Genomic DNA, 20,129 nt, shown 5'->3' on the forward strand with positions numbered 1-20,129 from the left:
CTGCTACAGAACCTGGTAGTCCTGCACCAGATGGTTCGGAACCTCTTCCCATATTATTAAGTCACATGTTCATATATCCTCTTTCATATGTTATAAGTCACATGTTCATATATCCTCTTTCATATGTTATTAAGTCACATGTTCATATATCCTCTTTCATATATTATTAAGTCACATGTTCATACATCCTCTTTCATGTTATCAAGTCATATGTTCATACATCCTCTTTCTCTTATGTTTTTTAAGTCACATGTTCATATATCCTCTTTCATATATTATTAAGTCACATGTTCATACATCCTCTTTCATGTTATCAAGTCATATGTTATTAAGTCACATGTTCATATATCTTCTTTCATATATTATTAAGTCACATGTTCATATATCCTCTTTCATATGTTATCAAGTCATGTGTTCATATATCCTCTTTCATATATTATTAAGTCGCATGTTCATATATCCTCTTTCATATGTTATCAAGTCATATGTTCATACATCCTCTTTCATATGTTATTAAGTAACATGTTCATATATCCTCTTTCATATATTATTAAGTCACATGTTCATATATCCTCTTTCATATATTATCAAGTCATATGTTCATACATCCTTTTCATGTTATCAAGTCATATGTTATTAAGTCACATGTTCATATATCCTCTTTCATATGTTATTAAGTCACATGTTCATATATCCTCTTTCATATGTTATTAAGTCACATGTTCATATATCCTCTTTCATATGTTATCAAGTCATGTGTTCATATATCCTTTCATATATTATCAAGTCATATGTTCATACATCCTCTTTCATATGTTATTAAGTCACATGTTCATACATCCTCTTTCATATGTTATTAAGTCACATGTTCATATATCCTCTTTCATATATTATTAAGTCACATGTTAATATATCCTGATGTTCATCTGTTCAACAAAGGGACAACAGGATGTGTTTGTCTTGAACATCAAATATCTTCAACACACAAACACACTCAGATGTTTCCCATTTTTTAAATCTCAGCCGGTTGTCACCTGGTTCTGCAGCCCTAATGTAGATATAGTTTGGAGAAGCAGAATATATCTAATTCAGAGTTAAAGTGATGTGGAGTAAATGGTGCGTTTACCTACTTCACAATAAGTGGAACGGACGTGGATGTTTCTGGAGCCTTTGAGAGATCAAGAGTAGGAAGACAGACTGAGCGAGCAGCACCGAGATGGACAGTGTCAATTTCCACACACACACACACACACCACACACACACAACAAACTTTTATTATCCTTTTTAAAAGATATTCAGAAATCTGTTGGGGAGCTAATTTATGTTTCTCAATTAATGGCGACCCCTCAGCTCCACCCACTACCGATGTTGTGACGGGTATGGTATGGACCCAAGTGCAGTACAAAACAGGCAATGAACTGATGATCAGTTAACAGGTTTATTAACTGTAATCTGGCACACAAAGAACAGTTCGAGGGCAGGGCAGTGGACCTGGTTGAAGCAGGCAGAACAGGCAGGTCGTACACAGGCAGGGTCGATACCGGGAAGACAGGCAGGTAAACACTGGAAGGTCGTGCATAGCAGAGACAATCTGGCACCGAGTGAGTGTGAGGCTGGAGAATATATACTGGTAGGTGATCTGATTGATGAGTGAGGGCGGGTGTGTGATCAGTGACTGAGGGCAGGTGTGTGATCAGTGACTGAGGGCGGGTGTTGTGACTCCTACTCTGGCCCCACCTCCTCCTGGGCAATCAGCTCAACCACCACCACCTGGGCCCTCTCCTTCAGCTGGACCCAATCCGCCCAAACGACTCTGCACCCATAAAAGGCCCCTATGCACTCAGGCCAGTGCTTGATCTTACTGATGTTTTTGGCAACACTTCCCGTCGACCCAGCATCTCTCCAGGCTCCCCAGCGACCCCCAGCGCCTCCCTGTGTCTCCCTGCGACTCCCTGCGACTCCCAGCGTTCTCCAGCGTCTCCCCCGCTCCCTCTGCCAACCTTCCTAGCCCCTCTTCCTCTGACCTCTTCCCTCCCCGGACGGATTTCTCCTGGCCTCGGACACTTGGACTCCCCCACGGACTCTCGCCCCTGGATCTCGGACTTGGTTCGTCTGCCGCATCACGCACCTATAGTTTGTCTCGGCCTCTCTCCTCATTTAGTTTCTTCCCTCCTGTTTTTTGCTTCATTAAACCGTCTGAGTTTACTTTTAATTCCCGTGTCTGTCTGCCTTCTTTGGGGTTCCGCCACACTTGACCGCCAGTCCTCTCGAGCTTAACAGAAAGATCAAGCCAAGATGAGTCAAGGTGGAACCCGGGGCAGCCGGGCGGCCCTAGGACCCCCACGTTACCCTCCCCCCTCGAAAGAAGAGTGGAGGCCCACTCTGCCCAGCGCTCCTCCCAGACCACCTCCAGTACCCTGTCCGCCCTCTCCAACCAGATGTCCGCCATGGCAACCGTTTTGGCTTCCATTCTGCAGAAGCTAGGCAGCGACCCCCGCGGGGCTGCTCCATCAGAACCATCTCTCCCGCTTTCTCCCCGAGCCGAGCCCAACCTTGCCAGCCCCCGTGTGTTCGGCGGGGATTTCGACCTGGGCAAGGGGTTCCTCCACCAATGTGAGCTGCTCTTCCGCCATCAGCCCTCCAGATTTGTTTCCGACGAGGCCAAGGTTGGATTTATAACCTCCCTCCTGGCCGACAAGGCATTGAGCTGGGCCATAGCTGCCGTCGACCTGGACCCCCGCCTCTCCTCAGACTACAGCGCCTTTCGACGGGAGTTCAAGGCTGTGTTCGAGCACCCCACCTACGGTGAAGACGCCGCAAGTCGTCTGCTCGCTCTCCAGCAGGGGTCACGGTCAGTTGCGGAGTACACCCTTGAGTTCCGCATCCTGGCTGCAGAGAGCCGCTGGGGCGAGACCGCGCTCCGTAGCGCCTATCGACGGGGCCTGAGTGAGGCAATCAAGGACCTGATTGTGAGGGACCGCCCCTCGTCACTCAACGAGCTGATCACCCTCTCGCTCCAGATGGATGAACGACTACGGGAGCGCCGCCAGGAGCGCGCCCAACGTGCGGGCGGTTCTACCCGCCAACTCTCCCACCGCACTTCCTCTGCCCCTGACTTCTCCCCTACCAGCACTGCCGCCCCGCCTCCTCACATCCCCTTGCAATCCCCAGCTCACTCCTCCCCCAGAGCCGGAGAGGAACCCATGCAGATCGGCTGGTCCCGTCTCTCTCACGGCAGAAGCGGGAGCAAAGACTCCGAGACCAGTTGTGCCTGTACTGCGGAAACAACGGCCACTTCATCCAAGCCTGCCCCGTCCGACCAAAAGGGCCTGCTCACCAGTAGGGGGAGTACTGGTGAGCCGAGCTGTGATTCCCCAACCCACCGAGCAACACAACCGCCTCTTCCCCGCACCCTCTCCTGGGATAAGGAGTCTATTCCGGTGAGTGTTCTCATTGACTCTGGGGCTGATGAGTCCCTGATGACTTTTTTCTCTCGCGTCAAGCTGGCATTCCCCTGGTTCCTCTCAATCGCTCCCTGTCCCCCCCGGCGATCGATGGCCGCTCTCTGGGTAACATCACGCATCGCACCATCCCACTCACCCTAACACTCTCGGTAATCACATAGAGAGTACACGTTTCCTGGTTTTGCACGCCCCCACCGCTCCACTCGTGTTAGGAAGACCGTGGTTGGAAAGGCACGACCCCCACATCTCATGGGCTTCGGGTCGGATCCTGGGGTGGAGCGTGGCCTGTTACGCCAACTGCCTTCGCTCCGCCCCCTCTCCATCCAGTAATCCCAGGCCCGCGCTCACTCCCCCGGATCTCACTGGTGTCCCCCTATCTACCATGATTTAGCCCCAGTGTTCAGTAAGGACAATGCTCTGTCCCTTCCCCCTCACCGGCCCTATGATTGCCCCATCGACCTCCTCCCCGGGGCTCCCTACCCCACGGGTCGACTTTACAATCTCTCCATCCCAGAGAAGGTGATGCGCAATTACATCACAGAATCCCTTGCCTCTGGTATCATAAGACCATCTTCATCCCCCTTAGCAGCAGGTTTCTTCTTTGTAGCCAAAAGGATGGCGGCCTGAGGCCCTGCATCGACTTCCGCAAACTTAACAACATCACCGTTAAGAATAAGTACCCTCTTCCCCTTATGAGTTCCACGTTCGAGCCTCTCACTCATGCCCGGTGTTCACCAAGTTAGACCTCCGCACGCTTACCACTTGGTGCGGATCAGGAAAGGGGACGAATGGAAGACCGCCTTCAACACTCACCTCAGGCACTTCGAATACCTGGTCATGCCCTTCGGCCTCTCCAACGCCCCCGCCGTCTTCCAGGAGTTGGTCAACGATGTGCTCCGAGACATGATCAACGTCTTTGTGGTGGTCTACTTGGACGACATCTTGATCTTCTCCCCGCACCATGGAGGAGCACCACCAGCATGTTCGCCTGGTCCTCCAACGGCTTTTGGAGAACCGACTCTTCATCAAAGCCGAGAAGTGCGTCTTCCACTCCGCCTCAGTGGGGTACCTCGGCTACATCGTGGAGGAGGGGCGGGTGCGTGCAGATCCGGCCAAGATCCAGGCTGTGGTGGAGTGGCCACGCCCCACCGACCGCACTCAGCTTCGCCGGTTCCTTGGGTTCGCCGGGTTCATCCGGCGGTTCATCAAAGGGTTCAGCCAAGTGGCTGCCCCTCTCTCCGCTCTCACCTCCACCTCGCGCCCTTTCACCTGGACACCGGAGGCTGAGACCGCCTTCTCGGCCCTCAAGGACAGGTTCACGACGGCTCCGGTGCTCGCCCATCCAGACCCCGCTCGGCAGTTCATCGTCGAGGTCAATGCTTCGGACGCGGGCATCGGGGCAGTCCTCTCCCAGCGGTCCGAGGCAGACCAGAAGATTCACCCATGTGCCTACTTTTCCCTCCGTTTTGATCCGGCTGAACGAAATTCCGATGTGGGCAACAGGGAACTTCTGGCGGTCTATGGAGCCTTGGTGGAGTGGAGACACTGGCTGGAGGGAGCAAGACACCCGTTCCTTGTGTGGTCGGACCATAAAACTTGACCTATGTGAGAACGGCCAAGAGACTCAATCCCAGACAGGGCCGCTGGGCTCTCTTCTTCAGTCGGTTTGACTTCACCCTCACTTTCCGTCCAGGTTCCAAGAATATCCGGGCTGATGCCCTCTCCCGCCAGTTTCCCGAGGAATTCCCCGGCGCCCCCAGGGACCCTGACACCATCGTTCCCCCGGCCCGGGTCATAGGGGTCATCTCCTGGCCGATCGAGACGGCCGTCGAGCAAGCCCAGAGAGACGAGCCAGATCCTGGGAACGGGCCTCAGGACCGAATGTTCGTGCCTTCCTCCGTCCGGCCGCAGGTGCTAGAGTGGGGCCACTCCAGTTGTTTCGCCTGCCATCCTGGCGTGCGTCGGACGGCGGAGTTTGTGCAGCGGCGCTTCTGGTGGCCCAACCTCCAAGAGGATGTTCGGGAGTTTGTGGGCGCCTGCACGGTCTGTGCCCGCAGCAAGGCCTCCCATCGCTCGCCAGCAGGCCTTCTGCAGCCCCTTCCCGTCCCCAGTCGACCCTGGTCTCACATAGCCCTGGATTTTGTGACGGGCCTCCCCATCTCGCAGGGAACGACACCATCCTGACCATTGTGCACCCACTTCTCCAAGGGGGTCCACTTTGTCGCTCTCCCCAAACTCCCTTCTGCTGCAGAAACTGCTGAACTCCTGGTCTCCCACGTCGTACGTCTCCACGGGATCCCCCTTGACGTGGTCTCTGACCGTGGCCCCCAATTCACTTCTAGGGTGTGGCAGGCCTTCTGCAAGGGGATTGGGGCCACGGTCAGCCTGTCCTCTGGGTACCACCCCCAGTCCAACGGACAAACCGAACGGGCCAACCAGGCTTTGGAGGCGGCCCTGCGCTGCGTGACCACCAGCAATCCTGCCTCCTGGTCCAAGTTCCTGCCGTGGGTGGAATACTCTCTCAACGCCATGGAGAGCTCTGCTACTGGTATGTCCCCCTTTCAATGTTTCCTGGGCTACCAACCCCCTCTGTTCCCCCAGCAGGAGCTGGAGATCGCAGTGCCGTCTACCAGGGCCCATCTCCGCCGATGTCGGCGCATCTGGAAGACTGCCCGCAAAGCCATCTTGCGGGCCACTGAGCAGTCCCGGCGTTCGGCCAACCGGCGAAGGAGGCCGGCCCCTGCTTACCGGCCTGGCCAGAAGGTCTGGCTGTTGGCCCGGGACCCCCCCTCCAGACCTCGCAGACTTCCTCCAGAAAACTGAACCCCCGCTACATCGGTCCCTACACCATCTGCAGCATCATCAACCCCTCTGCAGTCCGTTTGGATCTCCCTGCCGCCCTCAAGGTTCACCCGGTCTTCCACGTCTCGCTCATTAAACCCTTCTCCACCAGCCCCCTGTCCCCTCCTGCTCCGACTCCACCTCCCCCACAGGTCCTGTCGGACGGAGAGCCGGTGTGGAGCGTTAACAAGCTGCTGGCGGTCCGCCGACGGGGAAGGGGCTTCCAGTACCTGGTGGATTGGGTGGTTACGGCCCCGAAGACCGGAGCTGGGTGCCCCCATCCTATCTCGCTGACCCCTCCCTCCTCGAAGACTTCTACCTACCGAGACCACCCGGATGCTCCTGGGCGGTCGTCCGGTGCCTCCCGTAAGGGGGGGGGTACTGTTGTGACTCCTACTCTGGCCCCACCTCCTCCTGGGCAATCAGCTCAACCACCACCACCTGGGCCCTCTCCTTCAGCTGCACCCAATCCGCCCAAACGACTCTGCACCCATAAAAGGCCCCTATGCACTCAGGCCAGTGCTTGATCTTACTGATGTTTTTGGCAACACTTCCCGTCGACCCAGCATCTCTCCAGGCTCCCCAGCGACCCCCAGCGCCTCCTGTGTCTCCCTGCGTCTTCCAGCGACTCCTGCGACTCCCAGCGTTCTCCAGCGTCTCCCCCGGCTCCTCTGCAACCTTCCTAGCCCCTCTTCCTCTGACCTCTTCCTCTTCCCGGACGGATTTCTCCTGGCCTCTGGACACTTGGACTCCCCCACGGACTCTCGCCCCTGGATCTCGGACTTGGTTCGTCTGCCGCATCACGCACCTATAGTTTGTCTCGGCCTCTCTCTCTCTCTCATTTAGTTTCTTCCCTCCTGTTTTTTGCTTCATTAAACCGTCTGAGTTTACTTTTAATTCCCGTGTCTGTCTGCCTTCTTTGGGGTTCCGCCACACTTGACCGCCAGTCCTCTCGAGCTTAACAGCAGGTGTGTGATCAGTGACTGAGAGCGGGTGTGTGATCAGTGACTGAGGGCGGGTGTGTGATCAGTGACTGAGGGCGGGTGTGTGATCAGAGGGTGAGAGCGGGTGTGTGATCAGAGGGTGAGGGCGGGTGTGTGATCAGAGGGTGAGGGCGGGTGTGTGATCAGAGGGTGAGGGCGGGTTGTGTGATCAGAGGGTGAGGGCGGGTGTGTGATCAGAGGGTGAGGGCGGGTTGTGTGATCAGAGGGTGAGGGCGGGTTGTGATCAGAGGGTGAGGGCGGGTGGTGATCAGAGGGTGAGGGCGGGTGTGTGATCAGAGGGTGAGGGCGGGTGTGTGATCAGCGACTGAGGGCGGGTGTGTGATCAGCGACTGAGGGCGGGTGTGTGATCAGCGACTGAGGGCGGTGTGTGATCAGCGACTGAGGGCGCGTGTGTGATCAGTGTGAGAGAATTATTGTTGTTATTACTATTATCGTTTCAATGCTATAGTAAGTATAGTAAGTAGATTTAGAATGTTTAATCAAAAGAATGTATGAGTGTTTGAACCAAGTGTTGATGCTGTTAGGTACCCAGCACTGAGAGGTACCATGTTCAAGGACACGGAGAAGTCGGAGAAGGAATCATGAGGTCAGATTGACATAAATGTTGTGTGCACCAAATAAAAGAGGAGAGCGAGCAGCAGACGGACGGAGTTGAGAGAGGAAGCTTGAACTGCTCGTCAGCTCTCCCTTGCAAGGCCTCCTGTTGTCTGTGTGGTTGATCTGAGTCTAGTAAACGAACAGCGCGGGTGACCAAACATCACCCTCACAAAAATTGGTCCTTCGAGCCGGATCCCAAGACCTGGAGAGGAGCGCCGTGGGACGACCGAACGCCGAAGTCTGCGCGCAGCCGGAGTCAAAAAGACGTCCGAAGTGAAAGACCTTTCATCACGAGTTGACGGAAGGCCGGTCTTCGTCCTCCCAGGGCGACCATCTCCAGTGACGGGAAGAAGGCACTAAAACAACTCAGAGAGAAACCATAGAGACAACGGAGTGAGTATAAGACACGAAAAGCGCTACACAGAAAATACCGCGGTATTGCCTGCCTGGTCATCAGGAGAGAAGCAGAGGCAAGATACACCCGCCTCCTCGGAGGTAGAAGCTTGGTGTATACTCTCCTGATTAAAAAAGAGGGGTTATAAGGCCACGGCGGAGGGACTGAACTAGATATCCTGTAGGGATTGAGGGTTGTTCAGTCGGGAGATCAGGCGTCTCCACTCAATATATAAAAACTGATAAAGTGCAAACATGGGCAACCAACATTCCACAAAAGGTGCTGAATTCGAAATCCCAGCATCGTGTAAACACATGGAAGACAAATATCCAGGTTCATGCTCATATGTTCAGCTGTGGATGACTAAGTTCAATTGGGATGGTAACTTAGACAGGCCAGGCAATATTACAAAATTAAAAGAAGTTACTATACTAACGGTACTGAAACACAGCAAGTCCTCATGTGCGTTAATGGCAAGAAATGGGGCACTGTTAGAGGAGATTGGGTCCCTGGATCCAGCCACTCAACGCCATGGCAGCCTGGCAGCCAAGAACTAAATGACAGACTTGACAGACTGTACGAGCGCATGCGAACTGTTTTTACTAGACGAGCTGACTACAGCGCCATTACGGCCACGAGACAAAAGACTGACGAAAGTTTTGAAGACTATAGCATGAGAATGAAAGATGTGTTCCGGAAAAATAGTGGAATTCCGTATGCGGAAGAACCAGAAGGTCCCTACCAACAGCAGTTAAAGCAAGCTATACATGGGGGATCAAAATCAGAGATAAAAACCTGGGTAGAGAGACAGTTAGTTGATTTCGGAACTTGTAACCTAGGCCGCTATGAACAACATGCTATGCATGCTGAAAGACAATGCCAAAAAAGTAAGAACCAATTAACAGGCATGTTTTTCAATGCCAACCCTCTCCCAAGCCGAGGCCGAGGGCGTGGGCGAGGCCGAGGCGGAAGGGGAGGAGGAGGCAATTCCCGTGAAAATGATCGGTGTCATTATTGTAAAAATTATGGACACTGGGAATGTGATTGCAAAAAAAAAACAACGTGACCAGGGATACAATAGAGGACAGCAGCAAGTTCTAATCCCCTCAACAATGACTAGAACCGGAAAAAGATGTCACAAAAATTAAAACAAATCAGGGCACAAAATTTGACCATTTGAAAAAGAAGACTTAGAAGATGTTTTAGACTTAGAAACCATCTTCCTGTTTGCTGAAGGCAAACCAGTAAACAACTGACCGTGTTAGGCAATTCTTTAACATTTTAGTAGACACGGGTGCAGGTAAATCAGTAATTAGAGATCCAATAGCCCTGGCACCAACTTCTACACAGATTTTTGTGAGATCAGCAAATGGTCTCATAACTAAAGAAAGAATGTCAGTTCCTGTAGATGTTTGTGACCCTGTAAGTGGAATCACACTTAAAGCCCCTTTCGTGATCTCCACCACATGTCCCGTAAATCTGTTAGGAAGAGATCTTATCTCTCAGCTTCAGTTGATGATTCGTACCACAGCCGAAGGAATGTGGTCTGTAGATAGAATGGTTAATCTGTGGGTAAGAGAAGCAGATGATGTCATTCTTAGGACTTGTGAATTTTTGCAGATCATGGATCTTAGATTATGCGAAAATAACTGCCCCTTTACAAGCATTGATGTATGATAATCCCTTAGCAATGACTGATGTTTAACTTGGACCCCTGAAGCTGAAGAAGCATTTACACACACAAAGCAGGCCCTTGTAGGTGCTGGAGTGTTAAAGCTGCCAGACTATCAGGAGCCTTTTGAGCAGGTCGTGGATTGCAAGGGTGACTTTATGACTTCAGTTTTGTTGCAGAAGCACGGAGATAAGAGGCAGCCAGTGGCCTACTACTCCCACAAGCTAGATCCCGTAGCTTGTGCACTCCCCCGCCATGCGTTAAAGCAGTGGTGGCAGCATCTGAGGCAGTGAAAGCCTCCGCAGGAGTGGTGCTATATCATGAGCTAACTTTGCTAGTTCCACATGCAGTATCAATACTGCTGCTACAAAGTAAGATAGCATTCCTGTCGCCAGCACGTCATCTTTCCTGCATGGCAGTGTTGCTGTCTCAGCCGAATCTGACGATTCGTCGCTGCACAACCTTAAACCCAGCGACGCTGCTACCCACCGCAGAAGAGGGACACCAGCACAACTGCCTGGATGAGGTCTCCACCAAGGTCCTGCCGCGACCAGATCTCAGTGATGTCGCGTTGACTACAGGACAGACACTCTTTGTGGATGGATCATCGAGAAAGGATGACTGTGGACGCACTAGAACTGCCTATGCAGTAGTTACAGCAACTGAGGTGGTGGAGGCGAAATCACTTCCCTCCTCCTATTCTGCTCAAGCAGCAGAACTCGTCGCACTCACACGTGCCTGTGAACTAAGCAAAGGACAAGATGTTACCATTTATACAGATAGTCAATATGCTTTTTCCACGCTGTTTGTGTTTGCTCAACAATGGAATTTAAGAGGGATGAAAACGTCGACCGGCAAACCGGTCATGCATGCAGAACTGTTAAAAAAGTTATTGGCAGCAGTACAGCAGCCACGTAAAATAGCTGTATGTAAATGCACTGCACACACTAACAACACAGACGCAGTCTCACAAGGCAATGCCTTTGCTGACAGAGCCGCAAAGGCTGCAGCAAATAACAACACACTTCTTGATAATGAGGAATCATTTACCTTAGAACCTGCAGATAATGATATTCTAAAAGAAATGCAACAAAGTGCTCCAGAAAAAGAAAAGGCCACGTGGAAGAAGCGAGGAGCCAAACTGGATGATAAAGGACTATTAACCATAGGAAACAACCAATCCTTCCCCGGAATATGCATAAATGGGCAGCATTAGTGAGCCATGGGCCATGCCATGTCTCAACAGGAGGGATGGTACAGATGGTTAATGAACATTATTACACTATAGGATTTCATACCTACTCAAAAAATTTTTGTTCACAATGTGCTATTTGTGTAAAACACAGCCCACAGGGAGCCCTTAAGGCCCCTGCAGGCACTACACCATTACCAAATCATCCATTTCACACAGTTTTTCTAGATTTTATTCAGCTAACACCATGTGAAGGTAAACAATATTGTCTAGTAGTGTTAGATGGATTTACTAGGTGGGTGGAAATTTTCCCCACAGCAAAAGCAGATGCACTGACAGTAGCAAAAGTTTTATGTAGAGAGATCATTCCCAGGTTTGGCATCCCGAAGGTCATCTGGAGCGACAATGGAAGCCATTTTGTAAATGAGATAGTGAAAACTGTAGGAGTAACTTTGGACATTGATTTGAAGAATCACTGCGCATACCACCCTCAGAGTGCAGGGTTGGTTGAAAGAGTCAACGGTACTATTAAGAACAGACTGAAGAAGTGTATGGACGAGACAGGAAAGAACTGGATGTTTTGTCTCGACCTGGTGAAATTATGGATGCACATAACACCACACAAGAAAACAGGCATCACACCCTTTGAAGCATTATATGGGCGGCCTTATTGCCTACCATACTTTGCAACAACAAATGAGTTAGAACATGTTGAGGAAACAATAGCAGATTATCTGAAAAAAGTGTTACTTAACCGATGTGTGAATACAGTAAATGTTCTGCCTAGTCCTGTGTCTTCCACAGATTCCACCCCCCAGGAACCCATTCAACCGGGCGACTACGTGTGGGTGAAGAAGTTTGTGCGGAAGAGGTGGAACACGCCTAGATGGGAAGGTCCTTATCAAGTACAGCTGACCACAAAGACTGCAGTTCGAGTGGACGGAAACTGTCGTGGATACACCTTTCACATTGTAAGAAACAGAAAATTCTTCCAGGTGAAGGCGAGGGAGCAGTGGCGGTTAGTCCGTAAACGGCTGACGGCCTGTATAGGTCCAGCAACGGCTGAACCCCGTCGGAACCTGTGAAGAGGATCTAAAAAGGAAATGAAGTTGTTCTTCCTAATTGTGGTGAGTGCTGTGACGGCAGGACTCGTGAGTTTTGGTCTTTGGAACTTCCGACAGGAGGGAGGTAATCAGGGACAGAAAGAGGCTCTGAGACAGGATGAGAGCTACGCGCGCTAAACGCACCGTAGTTAGCCACTTAGAACATTCATGGTTAGAACAAGATCCAGAGTCCTCACACACTTACAGTTTGAATACATGGTGGCGCTATGCTAATTTCACAGCTCGGACACAGAATCATTCAACACAGAGGTGTCCAGAAGGTTATAACTGTACATGTAACTATCCCGCTTTCGCGCCAGGAGACAAAGGCACGCAATTAGTGGATAAGGGATGGTGGTTATGTGGACACAATGCGTATGCAGACCTACCAGCAAACTGGTCAGGAGTGTGTGCTCCAGTACATCTCAAGGATCACACAGTCATAATTTATGCTGCTAATGCTAGATCTGCACCACAGTTGCGTTCCAGGAGAGATTTGAATGACGAGTTCAAACCACACGACTCAGTGTGGGGCACAGATGTACCACGAGAGTTTAAGCATTGGTCAACCGGAATAAAGTGATCATGACACTCTTTCCGTGGCTAGGAATAGGAAAGAACATATTGAGATTGGAAACAGTTGATTACAGGTTGAAAGTATTTACTAATTTGACAAAAGTTGCTCTCACAGGAGTCAAGGAAGAAATGACAGCGAAGACTGATGACCATGCAGAATAGGATGGCCTTAGATCTCATAACGGCCCCCAGGGAGGAGTTTGTGCAATGGTAGGAGATTACTGTTGTACGTTCATCCCAGAGAATGATGCGGACGGTCACCTGATAGATAGCGCATTGAAAAATTTAACTAAACTACAGAGAGCTATGATTGATGATGGTAGTCCCCATCAGATTGGCTTACAGGAATGTTGTCAAGGTGGAGGGAACTGTTGTTCAAGATAGGAATGATGATAGGGATAGTGCTGCTGGTATTAGCCATACTAGCTTGCTGTGTAGTACCTCTTGTTCGGGGTTGCATTGGCCGGCTCGTGGGATCAGCTGTTACTAGTACTTTGCTGCAGGTGGAAGAACGATCTCTACTGGACAACGATGAAGAGGAATCAGAAGAAGAATGGACAAATGTGATGCAAGATGTAAATGAAATGTTTGAGATGTCTTAAGCTGTACCCATGTTGAACTCTGAGTGTAAGAAATGTGTTTCTAGGAAAATGACGTAATGCATTTAAATTTCATGAAATGAAAAGATGTAATACTGATGATGAGAATCTAGACGCATTTAACGATAAACAGGAGGGAAATGTGAGAAGAATTATTGTTGTTATTACTATTATCGTTTCAATGCTATAGTAAGTAGATTTAGAATGTTTAATCAAAAGGAATGTATGAGTGTTTGAACCAAGTATTGAAGCTGTTAGGTACCCAGCACTGAGAGGTACCATGTTCAAGGACACGAGGAAGTCGGAGAAGGAATCATGAGGTCAGATTGACATAAATGTTGTGTGCACCAAATAAAAGAGAGGAGAGCGAGCAGCAGACGGACGGAGTTGAGAGAGGAAGCTTGAACTGCTCGTCAGCTCTCCCTTGCAAGGCCTCCTGTTGTCTGTGTGGTTGATCTGAGTCTAGTGAACAACAGCGCGGGTGACCAAACATCACCCTCACTCAGTGAATGACTGAGGGCAGGTGTGTGATCAGTGGGTGAGGCAGGTGTGGTGATCAGTGACTGAGGGCGGGTGTGTGATCAGTGACTGAGAGCGGGTGTGTGATCAGCGAGTGAGGGCGGGTGTGTGATCAGAGGGTGTGGTGTGAGCAGGGCAGTGGAGCAGTGCTGAGTCCATGGGCTGGAGCAGAGTGTGACAGATGTTTGCTGCTTATTAGCTGTGTTGTCCCGTGCTGACGTGATATTCAGCTATATGTCTGATTCTTTGGGTGCTGTTGAAGGTTAACTCAGTTCATGTAGCTGTGATTCTGAAAAGGTCCCAGACTGTTCATCTGCCTGACGCTGGCTTCAGTACGTTCTGGGACTCTGCACTGACTGTCTGGGGGCAGGTAGTAGACCAGCGAGGCCAGGAAGGAGATGAGCACGCAGGGGATGATGATGTTGACCACGTAGAAGAGAGGTTTGCGTCTGATGACCAGGTAGAAGGTGATGTCCTGATGCTTGTTGCTCTCCATGCAACTGAGTTAAGATTTGATAGCTTGACTGATTCTTCCAGTTTTTGATCAAACCCCCATCTGCTGATTCCAGGAGATCTTTAAAGGATCTCAGAGCTTCAGATTTATGAAGCCTGCTCAGCCCCCGGCAGCGCTGATGAAACCATTTCATTCCTTCAAAAAAGCAGAACATGAAGCTCCAGAAAAGGTTTTTGGATCAAGTTTCCAACAGAACGAGGACAAGTGGGTAAAAGCGCCACTTTAAAGCCTCCACGCCTCAGAAAACATCCACCTTTAGGATGCCTGACTTTAGAGGATCATCGGTTCGCTCCGAGCACAAGAACAAACATGTTTAACCTCAGTCCAAGAACATCTGACCTGAAATGATCAAAAACCTTCAGCGTAAAAAGATGGTGGAGAGAAAGCTGCTGGGAGGTTCTCAGAAGAGAAGTGGCATTAAAGCCAGCTGGAAGAGTCCAGCCTGCTTCCTGCTCCTCCAAACAGGCGTCTCCACACCAACACTGAGGAACACGGGCTTCTGTTCTTCCTTCTTCTCTTCTGACTATTGTGTGTTTGATGAATGCAGCATCCACTCACTGCCCCCCCCCCCCCCTCATTTACACTGCTCCTGGTTTCACAATGCTCCTCAGACAGATGCAACCAGAGACACTGATGCCGTCAGACAATAAACCTGAGTGTTGTTGTGTCCGGTTATTAACATGTTCCATGCTTTTCCTTCTGCAACAGTTCATCACACCTGCTCAGGGAAACCTCGGTGTAAAGGAGGTGAAGCCGTGCCTCAGTGACTCTACTTTGTTGTTTTAGAAACTAACAGTTATTAGATGAATATAAGTGTGCACGTACGCGCACACGTGTGTATAAACACTTAATACACGCGTGTGCGTGGATGTAGACTTTTTAGTACTTTGGGTTCATATACTTTTTAGTATTTTGCAGATACGTGTCTGTATATAAACCAGATCCTCCTGTAATAAAGAACTAAAGGCTGACTGTTGTCACGTGACCTGTCTCCGTCTGTGTCCGATGATGGAACCTGCCTGGAACATCTGGTGCCACAGAAAAAGCAAAACAGCTCACAGAACTGGTCCAGTTTAGACCCCAAAATGACAATAAATAATGAAAATGTGTGACGCAGTAGAAAAATGGACAACTTTCTATTGGTCATTGACAGTTTCAGTCGTCATCAGAATTCATCAAAAATATTCAAACCAACAAACTACACACAGAACCGCAAAGTTTAGAGCTTAAAGGGAGCGACAGGTGAAGATTTAAAGCTCAACGCAGCTGAAGAAGTTCCAAAAAGGAAATATCATGTGGTGCTTTACCGCCACCCGGTGGACACGCGTGGAACTGCAGACAATAGTTAAACGCGCTCCGACACATTCTGACCTCTGCTGCTCCTCCTGGACTCCAGGGCTGCAGAAATATGCTGCTTTTACAAGTCTTTCAAATCTGTCAAGCATCATAAATCTTATTTATTTATTTAACTAAGTTAGTCAGTTTTAATTTAAATGTAAAAACATATTTATGGCATTAAAATAGCAAAACAACTTTGAACCCTTCCAGAATGCTTTTATAGTAGTGGAATATTAATCAACAGCCATAAAGTTGTTCATTAACAGAGGAAAAAGGAAAGGTAAAAGTTTTCGTTCAGACTGAGCAGGAAGACTGAAGACCGACAAGGTGAGTAAACGAAGAGCATTATTGAAAAGAATTGACAGTTGTGTTTGGAGATAAAATCAGATTTGAAAACATTTTTTGACTATTGAAGAGCTGCATAGAGCTGAAGAATTCTTGGCTTAAGAAAATTCAACTGACATATTTAGTTTTAGCACAAAACATCGTTATACATTATAAATGAATAGGTCTTATTTAACTTTCTTATAGTCTGGCTTTAGTTATAGTTGAATAGTCTTTCTAAGTGAAGTTTAGTTTATTTTTCTGCTCTTTGTACTGATCCTAAAAGAACTTTAAACCCTCCCAGAATGCTTTATGGTAGTAATATAAACGCCATAAAGCTGTTGATTAGTGTAAAATGAAAGTGAACGTATTCTGTTCAGACGAAGCAGGAGAGCGACAAGCTGAGTGTAAAGTGAGTATTATGCTGTTAACGTTGTTAGAGAGTCTTAACAGGTATTAACAACATTTTAAAACTTTTTTGTGACAGGTGAAAAGCTCTTAGAGTTATTAGAGCTGTTCAACAGTCCAGGTTACAGCTGGATTTTGGTATTACCTGTCAAACAACATCTAATCGTGTGCAAGTTAGCATCTCTCAGCCGGACCAATTTAAGACAATAAACTAAATAACTAAATCCACACAGGATCACAGGACACCAACAGGATTTTGGGTTCATGTTGCACGTTTTCTCACAGTGGTTTATTCTATGTTGTGGAACCACTGTGAAAGAAATGCAGGAGTGGGTGTCATTTCTTTCATCTATTTTAAATAGAGCAGTGATCTTTGAGGACTTGGATCATAGAAATAATTGAAGAGGGGAACAAAGGAGGGAAGTTAAAAAGTCCTGACTAGTATGTTTATGTAGCACCAGATAATTTAGTGGCTGAGCTGAAGACAGTCCTTTCACCATGTTGGCCTGTGGAAAACCAGTGTTGTGGGCCCGATGGACCAGCGTCCCCGTCGTTGCCGGACCACCGTTGGCCACCAGTTGGGTTTTGGGATCAAAGTGGGGGCGTTTCCTGTATCCGGTTCTCCTCACGGATCCATGACTACAACATGTTGCTGCAAGTGCAGAGACGTTTGCTCTGGAAAGAACTTTAGAGCACATTCAGTGCTGCAGGATGAGGGGCTGGAAAAGGTGCCAGTTCTTTTCTCACTGCAGGGAAAGTTAAAAAAAGCAGCTTAAACTCTGAAAACATGAAAATGATACAGAGACATCATTGATTTATTGATTCAGTTGTTATCCAGAATGGATTAGAAATGTTCCTGTTTGATAAAAATGCAGTGAATTGGGATTATTTAACTACAACCTCTACAGATTATTTACCTTCATCACAGTCTCATCACTATTTCTGATGTTTCCTCAGGATGGACGAGGACAGAGCAGAGTCCACAGTGCCCAGCTGGGTGTCCCTGAAGAGTGACCAGTCCAAAGATGGACCAATAAACTTCAGAAGTTCAGAGGAAATGTAAGAAAACTAAAGCGTGATGATGTGTTTGTGTGGCAGCTGTTAGTCACATTAACAGCAGCAGGTTGTGAGTTTATTATTGGAGATGTTTAACACTTAAACCTCAGACAGTCATATAGTTACAGACTTAATGTGAATATTGTTGATTAGAAACAAGAATCAGGTTTAAACTGAAAGATGAATTCAGACATAAATGCTGGAACAATATTGAGTCTTGATCAGGTTCTTTCATCCTATAAATCAAAGGACTAATAGAGATGTGTTTCATAGTGAGAGGGGGGAGCACATCCTATCAAACTGGGACCAGGCAGCTCCACCAGGAGAGTCCTCTTGTTCACAATCTGGAAGCAGATCTGGAGATGCTGAAATGAAGCCCAAACAAAGTAAAACTGTTCAATATGAGATTTAATTTGTGATGTCATGAATTGGTTGTGTTGATGATTTATTATAGATGGAAATCATTGGTTTACTTATGTTCAGGAAGTGATCTGCAGGAGGTGATAGAAGGTCATAAGATGAGTCTGAAGAGAAGATGTGAACATGTGACTGAAGGAACTCATGAAGCAGGAAGTGGAACCCTGCTGAACAAGATCTACACTGAGCTCTACATCACTGAGGGACAAAGTGAGGAGGTGGACACACAACATGAGGTGAGACAGCTTGAGAGAACCTCCAAGAAGAACATCCAGGACACTCCAATCAAGTGCCAGGACATCTTCAAAGTCTTATCTGAGCAACAGAGACACATCAGAGTGGTTCTGACCAACGGTGTCGCCGGCGTTGGAAAAACCTTCTCAGTGCAGAAGTTCAGTCTGGACTGGGCAGAAGGTTTGGAGAACCAAGACATCAGTCTGGTGCTTCCGCTCTCATGCAGGGAGCTGAACTTGATCAGAGATGAGCAGCACAGTCTTCTCTCACTGCTTCATGTTTTCCATCCAACATTACAGAAGATCAGAGCAGAAGATCTGACTGTCTGGAAACTTCTGTTCATCTTTGATGGCCTGGATGAAAGCAGATTTTCACTGGGTTTCAACAAGCATCAGGTCATCTCTGATGTCACACAAGTATCGTCAGTTGGCGTGCTCCTGGTGAACCTCATCCAGGGGAACCTGCTTCCCTCAGCTCTCATCTGGATCACCTCCAGACCTGCAGCAGCCCATCAGATTCCTCCCTCGTGTGTTGACAGGATCACAGAAGTACGAGGCTTCACTGACTCCCAGAAGGAGGAGTACTTCAGGAGGAGGTTCAGTGATGAAGATCTGTCCAAGAGAATCATCTCACACATCAAGGCCTCCAGGAGCCTCCACATCATGTGTCTGATCCCAGTTTTCTGCTGGATCACTGCTATAGTTCTGGAGGACATGATGACCAGAGACCAGAGAGGAGAGCTGCCCCAAACCCTGACTGACCTCTACTCACACTTCCTGAGGGTTCAGATAAAGAGGAAGAAGCAGAAGTATGGAGGAAAGCAGAGACCAGAGGAACTGACTGAGGCTGATAAAGAACTCCTTCTGAAGTTGGGTCGGCTGGCGTTTGAACATCTGGAGAAAGGAAACATCATGTTCTACTCAGAAGACCTGGAGCGATGTGGACTGGACGTCTCCGAGGTGTCGGTGTACTCAGGAGTTTGTACAGAGATCTTCAAGAGAGAGAGTGTGATCTTCCAGAAATCAGTCTACTGCTTTGTTCATCTGAGCATTCAGGAGTTTCTGGCTGCCGTCTACATGTTCCACCGTTACACCAGGAAAGACACAGCGGTTATAAATCAGTTCCTAAAATATTCTGAACCAGTCACATCTCTTGATGACTTCCTCAGGAGAGCACTAATGAAATCTCTCAAAAGTGAAAATGGCCACCTGGACTTGTTTGTTCGCTTCCTTCATGGTCTCTCTCTGGAGTCCAATCAGAGGATCTTGGGTGGACTGTTGGATCAGAGGAACAGCCACCCAGAAACCATCCAGAAGGTCCTCAACAACCTGAAGGAGGAGAACAGTGATGAAATCTCCCCAGACAGAAGCATCAACATCTTCCACTGTCTGATGGAGATGAAGGATCAGTCAGTCCATCAGGAGATCCAAGAGTTCCTGAAGTCAGGGAGAGAAATCAGAGAGGAGACTGTCAGAGATCCACTGTTCAGCTCTGGCCTACCTGCTGCAGATGTCAGAGGAGGTTCTGGATGAGCTGAACCTGCAGCAGTACAACACCTCAGAGGAGGGACGACGTCGCCTGATTCCAGCTGTGAGGAACTGCAGGAAGGCCGAGTAAGTAAAGATTTTTGGGGCCGGACATCGGCGTTTAAATCAAGCGAGTGGATCATGTCAGGTAGCAATACCCCCTCCAGTGGTCATTCCTTCAATTCTTTATTCCATTGCAGCGTCCATAAATTAAAAACAACAACAATTCATCCAGAAATGTTCAACACTGGCTGGATATAAGTTCAAAGGTCAATCCAGACAAACCAACATAAGGCAGGAATAATAGGAGCCACAAGTTAACTGACTATCATGAAATTACTGTCATGTCA

General features: G+C 48.7%; 2 protein-coding genes across 2 annotated transcripts; both read left to right on the plus strand.

Moving 5' to 3' along the window:
• Positions 1-9,586: 9,586 nt before the first annotated feature.
• LOC130538794 (protein NYNRIN-like) lies at positions 9,587-13,665 on the plus strand. The gene is made up of 2 exons (XM_057056710.1): positions 9,587-10,140; positions 10,279-13,665. Exon 2 carries the CDS (start codon positions 11,168-11,170, stop codon positions 12,248-12,250), a length of 1,083 nt encoding a protein of 360 aa, XP_056912690.1. The 5' UTR covers positions 9,587-10,140; positions 10,279-11,167; the 3' UTR covers positions 12,251-13,665.
• Positions 13,666-16,513: 2,848 nt separating this feature from the next.
• On the plus strand, positions 16,514-19,854 carry LOC130538793 (protein NLRC3-like). Its single transcript, XM_057056709.1, has 4 exons — positions 16,514-16,550; positions 17,504-17,605; positions 17,876-17,988; positions 18,086-19,854. The coding sequence occupies exons 2-4, from the start codon at positions 17,505-17,507 to the stop codon at positions 19,783-19,785; spliced, it is 1,914 nt and encodes a 637-aa protein (XP_056912689.1). The 5' UTR covers positions 16,514-16,550; position 17,504; the 3' UTR covers positions 19,786-19,854.
• The last annotated feature ends 275 nt before the right edge of the window (positions 19,855-20,129 follow it).

Source organism: Takifugu flavidus, chromosome 15, assembly GCF_003711565.1.
Source record: "Takifugu flavidus isolate HTHZ2018 chromosome 15, ASM371156v2, whole genome shotgun sequence".
In the NCBI taxonomy this organism is placed as follows: domain Eukaryota; kingdom Metazoa; phylum Chordata; class Actinopteri; order Tetraodontiformes; family Tetraodontidae; genus Takifugu; species Takifugu flavidus.